General features: G+C 40.1%; 1 protein-coding gene across 2 annotated transcripts in view; it reads right to left on the bottom strand.

Annotated features, from left to right (window-relative positions):
• The window catches only part of DISC1 (DISC1 scaffold protein), a 394,443-nt gene that overhangs the window by 19,925 nt on the left and 355,231 nt on the right, over positions 1 to 19,287 (bottom strand). For both annotated transcript variants that reach the window (XM_007989799.3, XM_073011848.1), the window contains exon 11: positions 7,546 to 7,822. In XM_007989799.3, coding sequence (XP_007987990.3) covers positions 7,546 to 7,822 — 277 coding nt within the window. The remainder of the gene's footprint in view (positions 1 to 7,545; positions 7,823 to 19,287) is intronic.

Genomic DNA, 19,287 nt, shown 5'->3' with positions numbered 1-19,287 from the left:
GGCCTGTGGCTTCTAGTTTAGTTGAAGGGAAACCTTTGAAAAGCTCCAGTTTATACTACACGATCATGCAAGAGGATGTGAACTGCTTTTCTTTAAGCACACTGGGCTTGATCGTCAAATCTGAATAAAACCAAACTTCATTAGAACCCTCTAAGAAAATAATCCATTTGAATCCAAAATGAGATTCATGGCGTAGGCTGGTACCTAGATACACCCCATTTAACAGAAGGATTCAGATTCTGGGGATAGGGACATCCAACCCTAAGGCCCTTTTGCATAAGAAAACAAAAATGAAAAGTGATTTGAGGGATTCCTTTTAAGGGAATGTGTTCTTTGAGCTAAGAAATATTGGATTGTAAAAGGAAACTATGAAGGCAGAATCAAATCCCAAACTCCATCCAGGTTCACTTTATAGTAAAACAAATTTGAACTTCAAGTGTTTTTTTGTAAACTGTTTAAGTATGATACTCCCATAGTTACTGTTTTTAAATGTCAGCATTTAATCCTGGTTCTGGATGTTACCCCTTCCAAGGGAGAGCTTGCTTCCCACCCTAAAGAAGGTGGTGCCCGAGGTGCTCAAAGGTACCTGAGAAATAGATTGGGGTGCTCTGGTTGGTGGTATCTACTCTTTCTCTCAAAAGGCACTCAGACAAAAAGAGCAAAGGACCACTCTTCTTTTCTCTCACTGTTACCCAAGCTTGTTGGCCTGAGGTTCCTAATCATATCAGCAAAATGAGATCTGCTCTGCCATAATCAACGGTTCCAGGAAATACCTGGGGGCCAGGTGGAGGAGGGGGTGTGTAACAACCAGTGGCTGGCAAAGCAGAAACACCAGCATAGACAGAACGGAAAATGTTAAATTATTCACTGAAAAAGGCAGTGCGGCAAGTCTTGGGCAGAGGTAAGAAAATTTCACACAGGCGTTTCCTGGAACCCCAGTCCTCATCTCCTGCCTGCTGCTAGCTAGGAAGGGCAGGAATAGCTCACGACCAGCTTGTGGGGTCCAGAAGCTCCTGACTTTAACTGCCCTGGCTGCCAAGTGGTGGGGAAATCAAATGCACTGTAGCTATTTCATTTTCCACATTACAAAACTTCTCAGCTACTCCCAGGACACCACCGAGGATTCACTGGGTAACACTTCCTCTGTTACAAATGCCAAAAATGAGTCCTTGCCATTCAGGCAGAGGCCATCCTGCTATCGATACCTCTGCATCGGTGAATGACAAGGAATTTCCAAGGTGAACGGCGTCACCAAGAGCCCTGAGGGTGTTTTCCTCAGAAGCGCTGAACTATTTTTAATTAGTGGAAAAAGGGCCACCGTGAGGCCCTGGAGCATGGAGCAAGGTTCCACCATGTTCCGAAAGAAGGAGAAGCCAACAGATCAGAGGAGTCCCCTTCCTTCCCTTGGGCGGGTGAAGGAGGCTGAGAAGCTGATGACAGTCATTAACTGAGAAAACCAGCAGGAGCCAGCTCACTGAACAGAAGAAACACCTCTCTTATCCACCTGCCAGCTTGTCCCTGGGCTCTGCTTTCTCTCTCAAATTCCGTGGCCAAGGCCAGGCCAGGGGCAGGGCCCTGGTAAGCCTGCGCACTTCTGTTTCTATTGGTCAAGTTGTATTTGTTCTTAACTTCTGTAGGCCAGTTGTATTTAAAAATCCTAATTATACAATCTAAATAAATACTATGAAGAGCAATGATATGTTAGTGTGAAAAAAAAGTGCTTGTCTCCATGAAAAGCAAGTTGGAAACCTTGGAAAGACTCAATAACATTTAAGAGAGAGGAAGAGGCTGAGAATTGTTTTCCAAGTGCTCTTAAAATTTCCAGTCCACTTTAAAGACACCAAAAGTGGAAATTGTTAATGATGCATGATAGGTGAGGTTTACACAAGAAGGGTCATGTGAAAAGCCAATCAGCAGGCTCTACAAACAGAAATCCTTGGTCCTATATCGAATGAACAGCAAATAAGAGGGCACGTTTTCAGCTAGAAACAAAAAGGTTGAAAATACACACGTATCATCCTTTATGATTCTCTGCCTTTTCTGACTTTTTAATTAACCAACCAATTATCAACCCTGGTTGGTTCCTGGTTGCTTCTACTGCTGTACTTTTGGGAAAGATGGCTGGGTTTGCAAAACTTCAAAATGTAGTGGAGACAGAACTTTTCTTCATGCCCTAGCTTTTTGCTTTCTGCCCAAAGACATTAAACAAAAAGAGCAAAACCAGCTGATGGGTAAGTGAACATTTTTCCCTTGTCAGTTCTTTTCAAAAGTGGGAGAGGTATCAAGAAATCACGTAGCTGGGGATATGCTCCTTGGAGAGTCAAAGTGAGTTTCCAGCTGTCCCAGGGCCAGTAAGTGTCAGAGAAAAGAAAGACTCAGATCTGGACCCATTATGGCTGAAGAGGAAGCACTTTTGCCCAATAGAGACATTTCTAGATACAGAAATCAGTTTAAGACAAGGAGGACAAACATCTTCATCGTGGATCACTTTTCCAGCCTTTTTTTCATGTGAAATTGAGTAAAAAGGAATGGAGATACTTATGTTGTGGCTCCCAGTATGATACCCCAAAGTGTGACACTGTGGTATGCTGAGTACTTTGAACCAAAGGAGACTGGAAGGCTCAGAAGCAAGGTCTCTCTGACCTTCTCCTGCCCTCCTCTCTCACACTCCTTTTTCTCCCTGGATGCAAGCCACAGAAACCGGAATTCCTCTTCCTCAAAGCCAGTCTTAGAAACTAGGACTCCTCTCCCCGAAAGCAACCATAAAACCTAGAAAGGTCACTCTCTTCCTTCTCCCTTGAAGACCCTCCATCCAGAGAAGTCCTGCCCCATACCCAAGAGGAATAAATACTACACAGAGTGTCCAAGAAGAATCTGAACAGACAGGACTTGCTGGTCCGCTCACCCCCCAGGCTATAACCATTAGATTACACCCATTTCGTCCAATCACATTCCTTCATAGCTAACTATTCTTCATTACCCCTGAGCATAAAAACAGTTTTCCCTGGGTCTTTGAGTCTTCATTTCTGAAGCCTCCTGTGTCATGTAAAACTGATTAAATTAATGTGTTATGTTTTTCTCTTGTTAACTTGTGTTTGTTATAGAAGTGTTAGCCCTTATGATGGCTGAGGAAAGATATCACACCTTTCCACCCCTAAACTTACAATGCTTTTTGAAGACCTCAATCTGAACAGATGAGGCTACACGGTTGTGTTGTGTCTTACTGCTAATTCCTTTCATTGCAGCCGTGTTCACACACTGGCTACTCACATACTGCACGCGATGACTCAACATTGCCACGTCCTCTTTTGGCCTCTTTAGTGAGAGCTACTGGCTCAGAAAGGAAGCAGCTGGGATGAGAAGTCTGGGGGAGCGATACTGTCCAGGGAGCCCATTATGTAGGAAGAGGAGTGGAAACAGAAAGCACCCCGCAGGCTAGGTTGCAGACAGGAAAGAAAAAAATTACGCAGGTATTATGGCCAGAACAGCCAGTACAAAAGAGCCACTTCACAGCGGAGGAAGCCTGGCTCACGATTTCCCTGGCTCCTGTCTGGCCCCCATACAATTTCTGTAACATCTGTGAACCAGGGCCAATAGCAGCTGATAGTTTCCAGAGTCCTCAGACAGGTTTGGAGGAGAGCTGTCATGAAACTGGAAAAGAAAAGGGCTCTTACAATTCGAGGAAGTTCACGCTAAGTTTGGCACAGAGCCCTGTTGCTGACTTCCTCTGTAACAAAATCCAAAGCAAATTGCTTCGCCTTAATGGGCCGAGCTGTAAAATGGGGGAATGGTGCTCAGCAGCCTGGCAAGGACCGTAGACACAGGGAAGGTGTTAATTAACGACAAAGTCCTTGTGATAACAAATTGTCACGAGAATGCACATCACCGCGTTGGCCAGATAAGCACGGAAAAGGCTTTGAAAACTCGTCTCCCCGTGGACCTCTGTAAGAAGTCAGTAATTTTTCGTGGAAGATTTGGGTCAAAAGGAAATTGACTGCCTTCAGGGCATCAAGCTTCAGTAGAGAAACCAGCATAGGATGCTCAGACCCAGCAGGGAGTTCCAAAGCAAAACCAACCCAGACCTGCAAGCAAATAGACATTTTAGCCACAGGATAAATGCAAAGTACCCAGACTTCAATGGCTCCCTGGAAAACACAGGCAGGAAAACAAAAGCATCTTCCTCATGAGACCCTTGTTATCATTTCCCTGTACCTTCCACAGTCTAAAATCCCGGACCCAAATACAAACGAGATCTTTCCTTCGTGAAACCTTTCTCTGCCTGGGTCTCTTCCACTAACTCATTGCTCATGTCTACTTTTTGACAAAAAGTGAGCATAGTACACATGTAAAGGAAAATTTAAAAATCTCAAGCACCCCCAAACTCCTCAGGCAAAAGGGAAAGTTAAGCCTGGAGACTGAGTCATGTAACACCCTCTTCCAAACAAATAGCTGTTGCTAGCATTAGGCATACAAAAAGCATTTTAGAGATGCTTGTGACAGCCAGAAAGAGTGATAGGAACAAAAGTTAACACAAATTAGCCTCTACTATGTATGCATCTCTCACTTGGAGATGCATCCTTTCATTTAAATCTTCATCACAGCTTCATGAGATAGTTTTCATTATCCTCTCATGTCATGGTGGTGTTTTTCTTAACAGATGTGGAGATGCAGCCTATAAGAGGCCTAACTGAGGATTACAACAGACTCAGATTCAAGCCCTGTGCTCTTTCTGGCAGGCCAAACTGCCTTTTGACAGTCCTGAGACAAAAGCACTGACTCAAACATCTATAGCCCAGTTTTTAAATAGGTAGACATTTAAAAAAAAGTTTTAAAATCACTGTTGTAAAGTCATACACAGTAAAATTCACTCTTTCTGATGTAAAGTTATGGACTTAGACATATGCATACTCACATGACTACCACCACAATAAATATATCTATCATCCCGCCCCCCAACTTCCATACCCCAGATTCCTTCCTGTTGCTCTCGGAATGAGTCCCTTCCCCTTTCCCAGCAACAGCTGATCTCTTTTCTGACCCCATAATTTTGCCCTTCTCAGAAAACATCATCTTAAAATCCATGGCACTCATGAATTCAAAGAACAGCTGCCCTCTCTGTGAACACAAACCCACCACTGCGATACAGGCACAGGGAAATGATAGCGAAAGCCAGCAAAAGCTATAAGGTGCCCTCTAAAGCACCCACTCTCCCCCAAGATGGCACAAATAAATATAGGACATCCTCAGCATTTCAGATGGTGGAGAGGATCTGGGAGGCTTTCTGGGGGACCCCTGGAGCACCCAAACAGCAGCCACCACAGGACCTAGGATAAGGTTCCACTGTTTATTCATCCTTGACCCCAAGTTTCCTATTTTTCAACAAATACAGCTCTGTGTTCTTATAGCCAGATAGTGAAATTGGCAGGTGCTTATAATCTTATGCAGGAAAACGAATCCTCCTATACCTGGGAAAGTCTGTCCCCAGAGAGCCTGGAGGGCTCAGGGCTCAGTGGGTAGGGCAGAGAAGTGGGGAGAGAGGGAGGAAGAGAGTGATGGGGTTCAGAATGCACTACGCCAAAATATGGCACCTTGGCATCTGAGGAACAGCAGAAGCGGGAGTCTCTCTGACCTTCTGCAGCCATTCTCTCCTGAAGCAGGCCATACATAATTCTCTGACCTTCCTCTAACCACCGCTGACCACCCTCATCCTTAAAGTGTACAACCTATACCCAAAGGAAAGGAGTGTCCTTATCTCTGAAGACACAGGGATGCAGTGAAGAATCTGAGCAAACAGGCCTTGCTAAGCTCCCCGCAGTTTATTGCCATTAGATCACATTCCTTTTGTCCAATTATACTTCTCCACATCTGTCTGCTATTCTTCAAACTTAAGCATAAAAATACACTGGTTTCTGTTGCTTTGGGTCTTCATTTCTGCAGGCTCCTGTGTCATGTAAATTTTATATTAAGCAAATTTGCACATTTTTCTCTTGTTACTCTGTCTGCATAGGGGCCTCAGCTGAGAACTTTTAGATGCATAAAGGAAAGATAATTATTTTTCTCCCCTACAGGAGTAAGGGATCTCTGCTGAATCAGTCCTGGCCTCCAGCAGAATCAGTGACCCATGGACTCCATCACATACCTGGATGGCTTCTGACTGCCCCACACTGAGCTCCTCCTGGAAGCTCACTTTGAAAAGCCAGCCACACCTTCAAAGACTCATTTCCAGAGCCTGCAGTTTCTTCCACCCGGGAATAAACCCTTGCTTAGGTGGCACTTCCCTCCATCCCAGAATATTCTTTCAAACCATCCACCTGCAGCAGGTGGTAACTTTTCAACACCTTACCCAGAGCACTGGAAACCAGGCTTTGCTGGAGGATTCCACCTGCAGCAACTGGGTTAACAAAAGAGGTCAGATGTCTATAAATTATAGTAGAGCCTGTGATTGGGCCAGCAAGGATGCAGAGTGACAATGGTTGCTTTCTTATAAGACCATGGAATCCAAATATAGGATCAAGGATCAATTTTCCAAGCAGTCCAGAGGCAGTGACTAAGAACACAAACGTCTGCTCTCTGAAGGTCATGGTCCTGCAGAGGGGATGTGAGGCTGCCAGGGCTGGCCTGGGGAGGTAACAATTTCCTCACCCACCAGTGGTGAGTCCTGGCAAAGACCCAGGGAGGAAGCACAGCTAACATCTAACATCAACCATGAGACTTGAAGGCCATGTGTCACGTTCCTCCAGCCTCTCTATGCTATTTCCTTTTTCACACTCAGAACACCTGGGAACCTGGGCCAACAAAGAGCTCTGAAGACTTGGGTCATGGCACTGAAATCAGGAAAAACTTCCTAGGGCCTTTTTATGGAAAAGACTCTTGTTAGGGCAGGAGGAGGAAAGTGAGAAGAGGAAGGGGAAGGGAGAGAGGAAAGAGGGGAGAGAAAAGTAAAGCTAAATAAAACCATATTTTAATTTGTAATACATATCTCTCAGGCCAAACTTTAGTTGTGTTTATGAAAGAAGAACATTATAAATATTCATTATGATCTGGTTTGGTAAAAACAATTAAGGGGATAAATACATATATTTGAATGTTTCATTCAAATAAATAATAATATATTGTAATATATATATTCTAAATATATAATTAAATATATGATATATGATATATAATGTATAGTATATATGTTAAATATCATGTATGGCATACATAATCTATAGTGTATATGATAACTATGTTATATATGACATATATAATGTATGCTATATATAGTAATTCTATATTAGACTGCATATTCTAATTCTAGCCACTAAATTAGAATGAAAATGGAACTAAATATGCCAAAAGTTGGGTTTTTTTGCTCTTCTATATTTCAAATTTTGAAAAAAATTCTACATTATTTTGTAATCATATTCAAGTTACTGAAACTTTTAAAAGTTTATATGCTCAATGGGAAGCCCTCCCAATATATATTGTTCCCATTTGGAGCATGGTCCCAAAGCACCCCTTAGAATAGGGGTCCCCTCTGGAGACCATGTGGAAAGGACAGACCTCTTTCTGTTCGCCTCCAGCACAGTACAGAGAGGGGATGAGGTGAGCCTTCCATTCTTCCAATGCCTGCAAAGGGGTCTTCCTTTTATCCTCGGAGTGGAGCCTGGGGGGAATAGGAGGAGCAGCTATACAAACAGCTCCCTTTAAGGCATCCATCTGCCTCTCATCTTCTACAGACAGGCTTCCCCTGGCTTCCTGGAGTTGTAGGCTCTGGATAAGCAATCGACAAGCTTCCAAGTCAGCTTCCCACACTTTCCCAAGCAGTGGACACTTGCAGCTGAGACAGAGAGGAAACAAAGACATAAAAGTAAACTCAGTGATGTTTCATCATGCCAGGTCAATAGCTTGTCTACCAGGCTAAAATTCAGCCAGTCATCTTATACTTGATGACTTAATTTCACAGTGATAAATTACTTCAACTAGAAGACGTATCAGAGGGACCAAATTTGTACACCATCAAGTCACCATGAAACGTATTGGTCCTTAGCTGCTTGGTCTGCAAAGGCATCCAAAATCCTATGTATTTTTCCAGACTCAGCAGCCCAATACAACACAGTTTCTGCTCATATCTGTGTTTCCAGCCTTACTGTCTTGCTTTGAAACCTCAGACCTGTCCAACTCTTCCAGGCTAGATCATCTCTCTCCGTCCATTCCCCACCAACACACATACACCCAGGCCTTCATCTGACTAAATCATATTATCTTCAGAACTCGGCTTAAATAACCTTTTTGGGAGAAACATTCCCTGCCTTCCAACTGGAAAATATGATGGATCTCTTAGCATTTTTTACTTTTATTTCAGAATATTTATCACAATTCTAATTATTTATGTGATTATTGTTTTCTTTTCCCTGAGGGCAGGGCTTGTAACTATGTTGTTCTCCACTCTATCGCTAGACTCTTTGTGTTAGTCTGTTTTCATTCTGCTAAAAAGAACTGCCAAAGACTGGTTAATTTATAAAGGAAAGAGGTTTAATTGACTCGCAGTTCAGCGTGGCTGGGGAGGCCTCAGGAAACTGACAATCATGGCAGAAGGTGAAGGGGAAGCCAGGCACCTTCCTCACATGGTGGCAGGTAGGAGAATTGCAGAACAAAGGGGGAACAGCCCCTTTTAAAACCACCAGATCTCATGAGAACTCACTATCCTGGGAACAGCACTGGGGAAACTGCCCCCATGATTCAATTACCTACACCTGGTCTCTCCCTTGACATTTGGGGACTATGGGGATTACAATTCAAGATGAAATTTGGGTGGGGACACAAAGCCTAACAATATCATTTTACCCCAGCCCCTCTCAAATCTCAGGTCCCTTTCAAATTTCAAAACCAATCATGCTTTTCCAACAGTACCCCAAAGTCTTAATTCATTCTAGCATTAGCCCAAAATTCCAAGTCCAAAGTCTAATCTGAGACAAGGTAAGTCTCTTCCACCTAGGAGCCTGTAAAATCAAAAGCAAGTTAGTTAATTCCAAGATACAATGGGGGTACAGGCACTGGATAAATGCTCCATCCCAAATGGGAGAAATTGGCCAAAGCAAAGGGGTTACAGGCCCCATGCAACTCCAAATTCCATCCAAGCAGTCAAATCTTAAAGATCTGAAATGATCTCCTTTGACTCCATGTCTCACAACCAGGTCATACTGATGCAAGAAATGGGTTCCCACGGTCTTGGACAGCTCCACCCCTATGGTTTTGCTGGGTAAAGTCCCCCTCCTGGCTGCTTTCACAGGTTGGCATTGAGTGTCTGCAGCTTTTCCAGGTGCATGGTGCAAGCTATCAGTGGATCTACCATTCTGGGGTCTGGAGGATGGTGGCCCTCTTCTCACAGCTCCACTAGGCAGTGCCCCAGTGGGGACTCTGTCTGTGGGCTTTGACCCCACATTTCCCTTCCACACTGCTCTAACAGAGGTTCTCCATGAGTGCTCCACCCCTGCAGCAAACTTCTGCCTGGAAATTCAGGCATTTCCGTACATCCTCTGAAATCCAGGCAGAGGTCCTCAAACTTCTATTCTTGACTTCTGTGCACCCACAGGTCCAACACCACATGTAAGCCTCCAAGGCTTGGGGCTTGCACCCTCTGAAGCAACAGCCTGAGCTGTACATTGGCCCCTTTTAGCCATGGCTGGGACACAGGGTACCAAGTCCTGAGACTGCACAAAGCTGCAAGGCCCTGGGCCCAGCCCACAAAACCATTTTTTTCTCCTAGGTCACCAGGCCTGTGATGGGAGGGGCTGCCATGAAGACCTCTGACATGCCTTGGAGATATTTTCTCCATTGTTTTGGGGATTAACATTTGGCTGCTTGTTACATATGCAAATTTCTGCAGCCAGCTTGAATTTCTCCTCAGAAAATGGAATTTTCTTTTCTATGCATCATTAGGCTGTGAATTTTCTAAAATTTTATGCCTTGCTTCCCTTTTAAACATAAGTTCCAATTACAAATCATCTCTTTGTGAAAGCATAAAAATGAATTCTTTTAAGAGCACCCAAGTCACCTCTTGAATGCTTTGCTGCTTATAAATTTCTTCCACCCTAAATCACCTCTCTCAAGTTCAAAGTTCCAGAGATCTCTAGGGCTGGGGCAAAATGCTGCCCATCTCTTTTCTAAAGCATAACAATTGCTCCAGTTCCCAACAAGTTCCTCATCTCCATCTGATACTACCTCAGCCTGAACTTCATTATCCATATCACTATCAGCATTTTGGTCAAAGCCATTCAACAAGTCTCTAGGAAGTTACAAACTTTCCCACATCTTCCTGTCTTCTTCTGAGTCCTCCAAACTGTTCCAACCTCTGCCTGTTACCCAGTTCCAAGTGTCTTTCACATTTTTGGGTATCTTTACGGCATCTTCAACATGGATCATGAACTCAAATACATAGCATGCCCAGCATGCAATGTAAATTTGTGGAGCAGAGAAGGGATGATATAAGCCATGACAACTAATATTCAGCCTCATTGGTAGAAGATAATAGAAAGGAGTGACTCTGGCTAGTTGGGAGTACATATCCCTGTATATGGAGCACATCATCAACTCATCAACTCAGGCACACTGAAATTATGAGGGATGTAAATTCAATGTTGACAAAAATTTTGACTTTTTTTGGAAAACCAAAAATCAGGAATTTTCAATGAAAATATATATTTTCATCCATCCAGACAGCTTCATGCCAGATATTTTCTACAGACCTATCTTCCATTTAATAAACCTTCCTTCTACTGTCTTGAATCTGCTGTTCAATCTACTATTGTGTTCTAAGTTTCAGTTACTTTTAATTTGATTTTCTTTGATATATTCCAGTTCTCTGTCAAAATTCTCCATCATGTTCCCTATTTTCTTGGACCTATTAATTAACATTCTCCCAAAGCCCATGTCCATAAATGATGAGATCAGAAGGATAAAGAAGGAATTAGGCAGAAGTAATATTGGAAGAGATTATCAGCTGAAAACACCATGTGTTGACAAACAACATCACACCACACATTTAGGAAGCACTACAACTCAAAATAGGAAAAGATCAAAGAAAACACATACCTAGGCCCATCATAATGAAATTTCTAAATATCAAAGACAGAACAAAATACTTAAAAGCAGTGAGAGAAAAGAAAGGCATCTTAACTTCAAACGAACAAAAATATGGATGACAGAAACAGTGAAAGCTAGGAGACAATAAAACATCTTTAAAATGCTGAAAGAAATTAACTGGCAATCTAGAACTATGCAATCATTTTGAATTTTCTTCAAAAATGAAAGTAAAATAAGCTTGGCATGGTGGCTCATAATGGGAGAGGCATAATGGGACTTCTCATGTACAAGAAGCATTTTATTTCTTGATGGTGATGATTCCATGAGTTCATTTTGTGAAAAATCATCAAGCAGTACATTCATGATGTGTGTATTTTATGTCCATGCCAATATACAATAACAAAAAGAGAAAGAAAATATAATAATAAACGAAGGAAGGAAGGAAGGAAGGAAGGAAGGAAGGAAGGAAGGAAGGAAGGAAGGAAGGAAGGAAGGAAAGAAGGATGGAAAGAAAGAAGGATGGAAGGAAAGAAGGGAAGTAGGAAGGAAGGGAGGAAAGAAGGAAGGAAGGAAGGATGGAAGGAAGGAAGGGAAGTAGGAAAGAAGGAAGGAAAGGAGGAAGGAAAGAAGGGAGGGAGGTAGGGAGGGAAGGAGGGAGGGAACAGATTTTCTGAGAGATGCACTGGAGCAGCAGTGCAGGAATGGGGTCTGGTCCACACTAGAAACAACAGTCCTTAGTTGGGGGCACTTTGGTATTTTTCATTTTCCTAATTTTAGCCAATCTAATAGGTAAAAGGTAGGACCTCATTTGAAGTTGCATTTCTCCACTAGAATCATTTCATAGCCACTCAGATTTTCTTCTGTGAATTATCTTTTCATATTCATTGCCTCTATTTATTCCTTTCTTGGGTTCCCTATCCTTTTCCCAAGGGTTTTGTTGGAGGAGACATTTTATTACCATTTCAATATCTTTAACTTTTACACTCTATTCAAGTTTTCCATTTATTCTTCTGTCCATTTTAATATTTTATATCCTTTATATAAATTAATCCTTTTTGAACAAATTCCAAATGTATTGTTACATGTTTGTTCATATTTTTAAAAACTATTTTAAAAATTACTTGTTTGTAGATCTCCTCTTCAGGATGTGTTTTACTTATTCTTTTTCTGATTTATCTTATTCAGTCTTATCAAAGGTTTGCTATCTTACTACTCTTTTCAAAGAACTGATTTTTCCTTTGTTAATCTTCATATTAATCATTTTTCACTATTTCATTGATTTGTTCTTATCTTATATTTCCATTTTCCCCATTTCTTTGGATTTATTATCTTACTTTTTATTAGCTTCTGTTAAACACTTAACTCATTTGTTTTCTTTCTCACATTTTCCTCTTTTGATATTTTAATGTTATAATAAGCATATTTAAAGCTCTTAATTTTTGTCTGAGTAATACTTTAACCATGTCCAATATATGTTTATTTAAATTTTTAATTATTAAATATATATATATATATATATATATATATATATATATATATATATATGTGTGTATTTTTTGAGACAGAGTCTTGCTCTGTTGCCCAGGCTGGAGTGCAGTGGCGTGATCTCGGCTCATTGCAACATACAGAAAAATATGGAAAATAATTTAGCAAACAATTGTGGGTCTATCACAAAATCTATCAATTTGAAATATTTTTCTGTAATAGCATTATATGTTTTTTTTAGAATTTACAGCATTATTGTCCAGCAGATTTTACAGACAGCGTTTTTCATTATCTTTCCTAATGGTTCCCTTGTTAATTCAAGGATTGTATAGTGATAGATATGTTTTTTAGTTTCTAAATAGAAGAGATTTTTTTCACCTCCCTTTTTGTTAGATTAATACCTAATTTTATTGCATACTGGTTGAGAATTAACTCTATAAAATTATCTGAGGGTTCTTCTATCACCTAGTACTTCATTGATTTTTGTAAAATTTCCATATGTGTCCGAAAAGAATGAGCATTGTGTTCGTTGAAAGGAAAGTGAAGGCATATTATGTTATGAAAATTTTTATGTATTTGTTTTTCTTGTTGTTTGCTTCATCTATGAGTTTCTGAAATGAGTGTTTTACATTTCCAACTATAATTCTTGATTCTTCTATTTCCTCCCATAATTTTATTGGTTGTTTTATTAGTCTCAGATTATGATGTTAGATACCTAGGGGTTCCAATCATTACATTTTCTAACTGCTTCTTTATATGACAATTTTCATTGTTGATATTACATTTTAGCCTTAAAGTCTACTTTGTCTGATATTAAAATTGTTATTCCAACACTCTTTTAGTTCAATTTTATCTTTTTACCATTCTATGTTTTCAGTCTATTTGCATATTTTTAAAATGACTCCAACACAAAACATTTGCTGAATTGTATAAAACCCATTCTAAGATTTATCTTTGGATTGCTGTTTTTAACCCATGTACTCTCAATAATTGTAATTACTGTGTAATTATTGGTGTTTTCTCATTGATTTTAGCCCAATTTTTCAATTAAAAAATTCCCTTTTTTCTTTTTTCTATTTTCCCTTTTCTTTTTATTAAATTCACATACAATTGTAAGAAAGAATATAGAGAGATTTCATGTACCCTTACCCAGTTCTTCAAAATGGTAACACTTTGCAAAACAATAGTGCAATATCATGCCAGCATATTGACATTGATAAAATCCACCAATCTTTGTCAGAGTTCCCGTTGTGTGTGTGTTTTCATAGTTTTATACAACTGTATCACTTATGTAAGTTCAGGTACCCCTTACCACATTCAAGCTACAGAAAAATTCAATTATCACAAGAATCCGCATGTCCCCTTTTATAACCACACCTGCCTATGTCCCATGCCTCCCCTGCCTAGTCCCTGGAGACCACTAAGTCTGTTACCCCTTTTTAAAATGTTGTCATTTCAAAAATGTTATATAAACAGAATCATAAAGTAGACACCTTCAGGAATTGGCTTGTGTGTGTGTGTGTGTGTGTGTGTGTGTGTGCTCAGCATAACTCCCTGGAGATTCACATCTCAATTGTTTGTTCCTTTTTAACTGCTGAGTAGTATTCCATGCTATGTATGTACCACAATGTGTTTAACCATTCACCTACAGATAGACATTTCGGATACTCCTAGTCTAGGGATATTATGAATAAAAGATGCTACGAACATCTGTGCACAGGTGTTTGTGTGAAATTAAATTTTCATTTTTCTGAAATAATTGTCTAACAGCACAATTACTGGGTTGTATCATAGTTACATGTTTAGTTTTGAAAGAAACTGCCAAACTGTTTTTCAGAGTGGCCATACCATTTGCATTCTTATCAAAAATGTATGAGTGATCTTGGATCCTCACCAGTAGTCGGTGTTACAATTTTTTTTGTTTGTTTGTTTTTGCCATTCTGAGAGGTGTTCAATGCTATCTCATTGCAGCTTCAATTTCCATTACCCTCATGTCTAATGATGTTGACTATCTTTTCATGTGCTTCTTTGCCATCCATATAGCCTCTTCAGTGAGGTGTATTTTATGTCTTTTGCATCTTTTCTACTCAAATTAACCTTTTTTAGTATTGAGTTTTGAGACTTTATACATTCTACATACTAATGATTTGTCAGATATATATGGTTACAAACATGTCTCCTAGTCTCTAGCTTGTCCTTTCATCCTCTTCACGTGAATCTTTACAGAGCAAAAGGTTTTACTTCAAAGAGGTTCAGTTTATCAGTGTTTCCTTTTACTTGACTGTGCTTCTAGTGTCGAGTCTTAGAAATTTTTGCCTTGCCTTAGGTCTCAAAGACTGACTTCTCTTTTTTCCTAAAAGGTTTAATTAGATCCTTGATCCATTTTAAGTTAATTTTTGTAAGAAGTATGAGACTTAGTTTGAGTTCATCTTTTTGCATATGAATGTTCAATAGCTCCAGCTCCATTTGTTAAAAATTCTATTGTTCCTTCATTGAATTACTTTTATATGTTTGCCAAAAATCATTTCATCTCAATTTATTTATAATGCGTTGGATTATATCTCTTGGTATATTTTGCATAACAATTGTTCTGTGTATTACAATATGCTGGTGGCATCACCATCAGCTGGCACCAATATTTTGCTACTTTAAGTACACAAATGAGCCTCCCTTCCATTTCAGTCTCTACCTTCTGCACTTGAAAATATTATTTCCTGGCGTGTTGGTTCACACCTGTAATCCCAGCACTTTGGGAGGGCGAAGCAGGTGGATCACCTGAGGTCAGGAGTTAGACCAGCCTGACCAATATGGTGAAACCCCGTCTCTACTAAAAATACAAAAATTAGCCAGCACAGTGGCACATGCTTGTTCCAGCTACTCAGGAGGCTGAGATAGGAGAATTGCTTGAACCTGGGAGGTAGAGGTTGCAGTGAACCGAGATCGCGCCACTGCACTCCAGCCTGGGTGACAGAGTAAGACTCCGTCTCAAAAATAAAATAAAATAAAATATTATTGTCTTAAGTATCAGATGACATTAACATTTTTGTCTCAATTACCATAATACAATACATAAAATTCATAAAGTAAAGAATAGTCTACTGTGTTTCTACTCTTTTCATTATTCTATATTCCTTTCTGTATCTCCAAGAGAATTTTGTCTAGCTAATCTTTAATCTGCTAACAACAAATATATGTAGTTTTCCTCATCTGGGAATAACTTTATTTCCTCTCCATTCTTAAAGGATAATTTTGCTGGATGTAGGATTCCAGGTTGACAGTTATTTTCTATTATCATTTGATAATTGTGCTGCTTCTTTCTGGCTTCCATAGTTTCAGATGATCAATTCACTGTTACTGAAATTTTGTTTCCCTATAGGTAATAAATCTCTCTGGGTGTTCTCAAGGATTTTTCCTTGTCTTTAGTTTTCAGAAATTCAATTCTTATGTGTGTTAGTGTGGATTTATTTGTGTTTATTCTCCTGGGGATTTGTGTAGCTTCTTGAATCTGTAGGATTGTGCCTTTCATCAAATTCCGGGAGTTTTTAGCCATTGTTTCTTCAAATATTCTTTAGCCTCACTCTCCTTTTCTCCTTTTAGAATCCAATGATATAAATGGTGGATCTTTTGCTATGTTCCACAGAGCCCAGAGGCTCTGTTCATTTTTTTCAGTCCATTGTTTCTTGTTCAGATTGGGTAAATTCTATTAATCTGTTCTCAATTTCACTGAATCTATTCTCTGTCACCTTCACTCTACAATTGAGCCTATGCAGTGAGATTGTTATTTCTGTTTTCGTATTTTTAGTTCTATAATTTACATTTGGTTTTTTAAAAAATTTCTGTATCTTTGCTGACCTTTTCTAATTTTTTCATTTGTTGTAATAGCTTATTGAAGCATTTTCATGATGACTGTACACAATTCTTGTCACGTAATTCCAACATCTGATTCATCTCCATGCTGGTTTCAGTTGATTGTCTTTCCTCATCCAAGCTGTGATTTCCTTGGTTTGTATTATGATGAATGGTTCCTAATTATATCTTGGGCATGTGCGTCATTATGCTAAAAAAACGTTGAGTTCTATTTAAATATTTTATTTTATGAGGGAATTCCGTTTAGCTTTATCATGTAGGTCCTGTCCTGTCTATATGTGGTTCCAATGGAATTTTGATTTTTGAAGCCATTACTGTGTGGTTCCTTTTGTTTATTTGGCTTTGAGTTTTTGTTTTGAGTTGGTTGTTTTGTTGTTGCTGTTGTTGTTGTCATTTGTCTGCTTGATTCATCTGGCTCTATGAGAACTTCCACTGGCCCCTGATGGTGCTAGCTGAAGGGGCAGAAGGGGCCTCCCCCCAGGTCAGGTAACTGAATGTTTCTTGGTGGGGGTGTAAAGTCTCAGGCTCCGGAGGACAAGAAGACTTCCTTGGCTGGGTACCTACCATGGCAGAATTCCCCTTGCCCCTGGTGGGGCAGGGAGGGGAGAGGAGGACACTTCCCAGGCTGGGCATCTGTTGTGGCAGGGTCCCTCTTGCCAGGGGCTCCTGGCTAACCGGGTGTCTCTGGGAGGGGAAGGGAGTTGGAGGCCAGCAGGGAAGGAGAGCACTCCCCTGGCTGCTTATTGTTAGCAGGGCTCCAAATCCAGGGCAGGAATAAACCTAGCTGAGCTGCCTTTGGCTGCTTGGTTGGAGGTCAGGGAATCCAGGTCTAGGTTGTCTTTTTTCATGAGGTAGGTATGTAGGAAGCCCTGAAGCTATGTTTTCCCTGTAGTCCTGCAGTCCCAAGGCAGATTACTGTCCTCTCACGGTCTTTTAGAGTTCTCATTCAATTAGCTCTTGCATTATTTTCAGGATTTAGAATTGCATTTAGTGGGAAGAAGCAGAGAGAAATGGGTCCATGCCTTTTTTCCTAAATCAGAAATCCTCCCTTACTTTTTAAACAATTTTTCTTTTTATATTTTCCTACTTTCCATTGAGAGGATCAAATCTTCTTCTATTGGTCTAAAAATTATACATTATATTTTTGTCTTCCGGTAGTTTCCTTTGTATCTTTAAGGTCATATTTATGTTTTTCCATATACATTTGCTGAGCTTTTCAATTTCTACATCTTCCTCCCCAACAAGAAGAAAAGTGAGTTAGTATATTTTCACCTCACTCTCATTCTACCCCATCCCACCCCTGAAGCAATAAATTGATATACATTTTGAGGCTATATTTTAATTCCAGGTTTTTATTAAGATTTATTTTTGTTGTTTGTTTGATTTGTAAGTTCTCTATTTCATCAACAGTAAAAAATCTGCTAAGGTTTATTTGCATACTCTGTGACACAGCTCATATTATCCTCCTAGACTTTTCATCTTCTTGAAGTACTTCCTCTAAGAATATTCCCAAGAAGCTTTTATGTATTTCCAGGTCTCACAGTCCCTTTTAAACAATGGTTTTATTTAATATTCATGGTTCTACATTTTGAAAATATTACTTGATAGCCTCTTGTATTATGTGTTCTATTGAGAAGTCTGAGATCAATCTAGTTCTCATCCTTTAATAACTGACCTGCTCTTAGAATGTTCTCTCTATCACTGTTTTACATAAATGTTATTACAACCTATTGAGGTATGCCTCTCCCCTTTTTTTCTATCCTGTTTTGCACTCTACTAAGCCCATCAGTCTGAGATTTTATACTTTTTATACTTTTTCCTTTTTCTGGGTGGTTCTCAATCTTTCTCTCATATGTCTCCTTCCATTCTTCTATTGATTGTTTTCCTTCCTTCTGGGATTCTTTTTATATGAACGCTATTCTTCATATTGCTTCACTTATCTTTTAAGTTTTCCCTCTCTCTGACTATTGCTGATGTCCTCTGAGAATTTCTGAGATCTTCTGGCTTACCCATTGGTTTTTCAGTTGAATCCATTTGGCATTCAATGCATTTACTGAAACTTAAAAAAAAAATTATACTTTGCATTCTTTGATTTTCCATTTGACTCCTTTTTAGGGTTTCATGTTTTATGTCATGTTTCCAATATCCTTCCTTATCTTTGGGGAATATTTGATATGTGTGTTGAACACCTTGTATTTCTACTTCAATAATTATGCTTCAGGTTTTAGCCATTCCATTTATTATTGTTCTTTTGTAACAGCTGTCCTCCAAAGCAGTCTTGTTTATTTTCCAAAGGAGTTCTTATGTCCTTAGGTATATTAACTACTTAGGCTGTTCTTGGGTCTTTGGAAAAGTGGATACTGCCCAGGCCCTAACTTGTGCAGGTCCCAGTGTGTTCAGGTGCTAGAAGGGTGCAGGGAAAAGATACTCTGGGGGAATCATCTGTGCTCCCAGAAATATAGTCTCCCTCAGTTGTAATTACTCACCCCTTGGGGAACAGGGAGGACGGGGATGCTGAAATCCTGGCCATCTGCTTGACCCCTTCCCAGGCAGTGCTCCTCTGCTACTGCTTGTCTAGCCTCAACACCCCGAGCCTCACTGCCAGCAGGGTTTGTTTCTTGAAGCACCTAGGTAGGATTGGCCTTCCTCAGCAATGTGAAGGAGGAAGAAAAGGTCATGTCTGAAAAGCCCTCCTCCACGCTATCATCTGTTTCCTCCCCACACGTGGGCCAAATCGCCTTCAGTTACCTGAGGAGTTCTCTGTTATTTTTTATTATGAACTTGACAGATCCATCAACATCTCTCTGGCTTCTATGGTGTGTGCAAGGCTGGATTCAAAGGAAAGAGCCAGCAGCCTAGCTTATAACT

The sequence above is a fragment of the Chlorocebus sabaeus genome, chromosome 25 (genome assembly GCF_047675955.1).
Source record: "Chlorocebus sabaeus isolate Y175 chromosome 25, mChlSab1.0.hap1, whole genome shotgun sequence".
Lineage (NCBI taxonomy): Eukaryota > Metazoa > Chordata > Mammalia > Primates > Cercopithecidae > Chlorocebus > Chlorocebus sabaeus.
The sequence above is the reverse complement of the archived record's forward strand: the minus strand, read 5'-3'. Positions and strand labels throughout refer to the sequence as shown.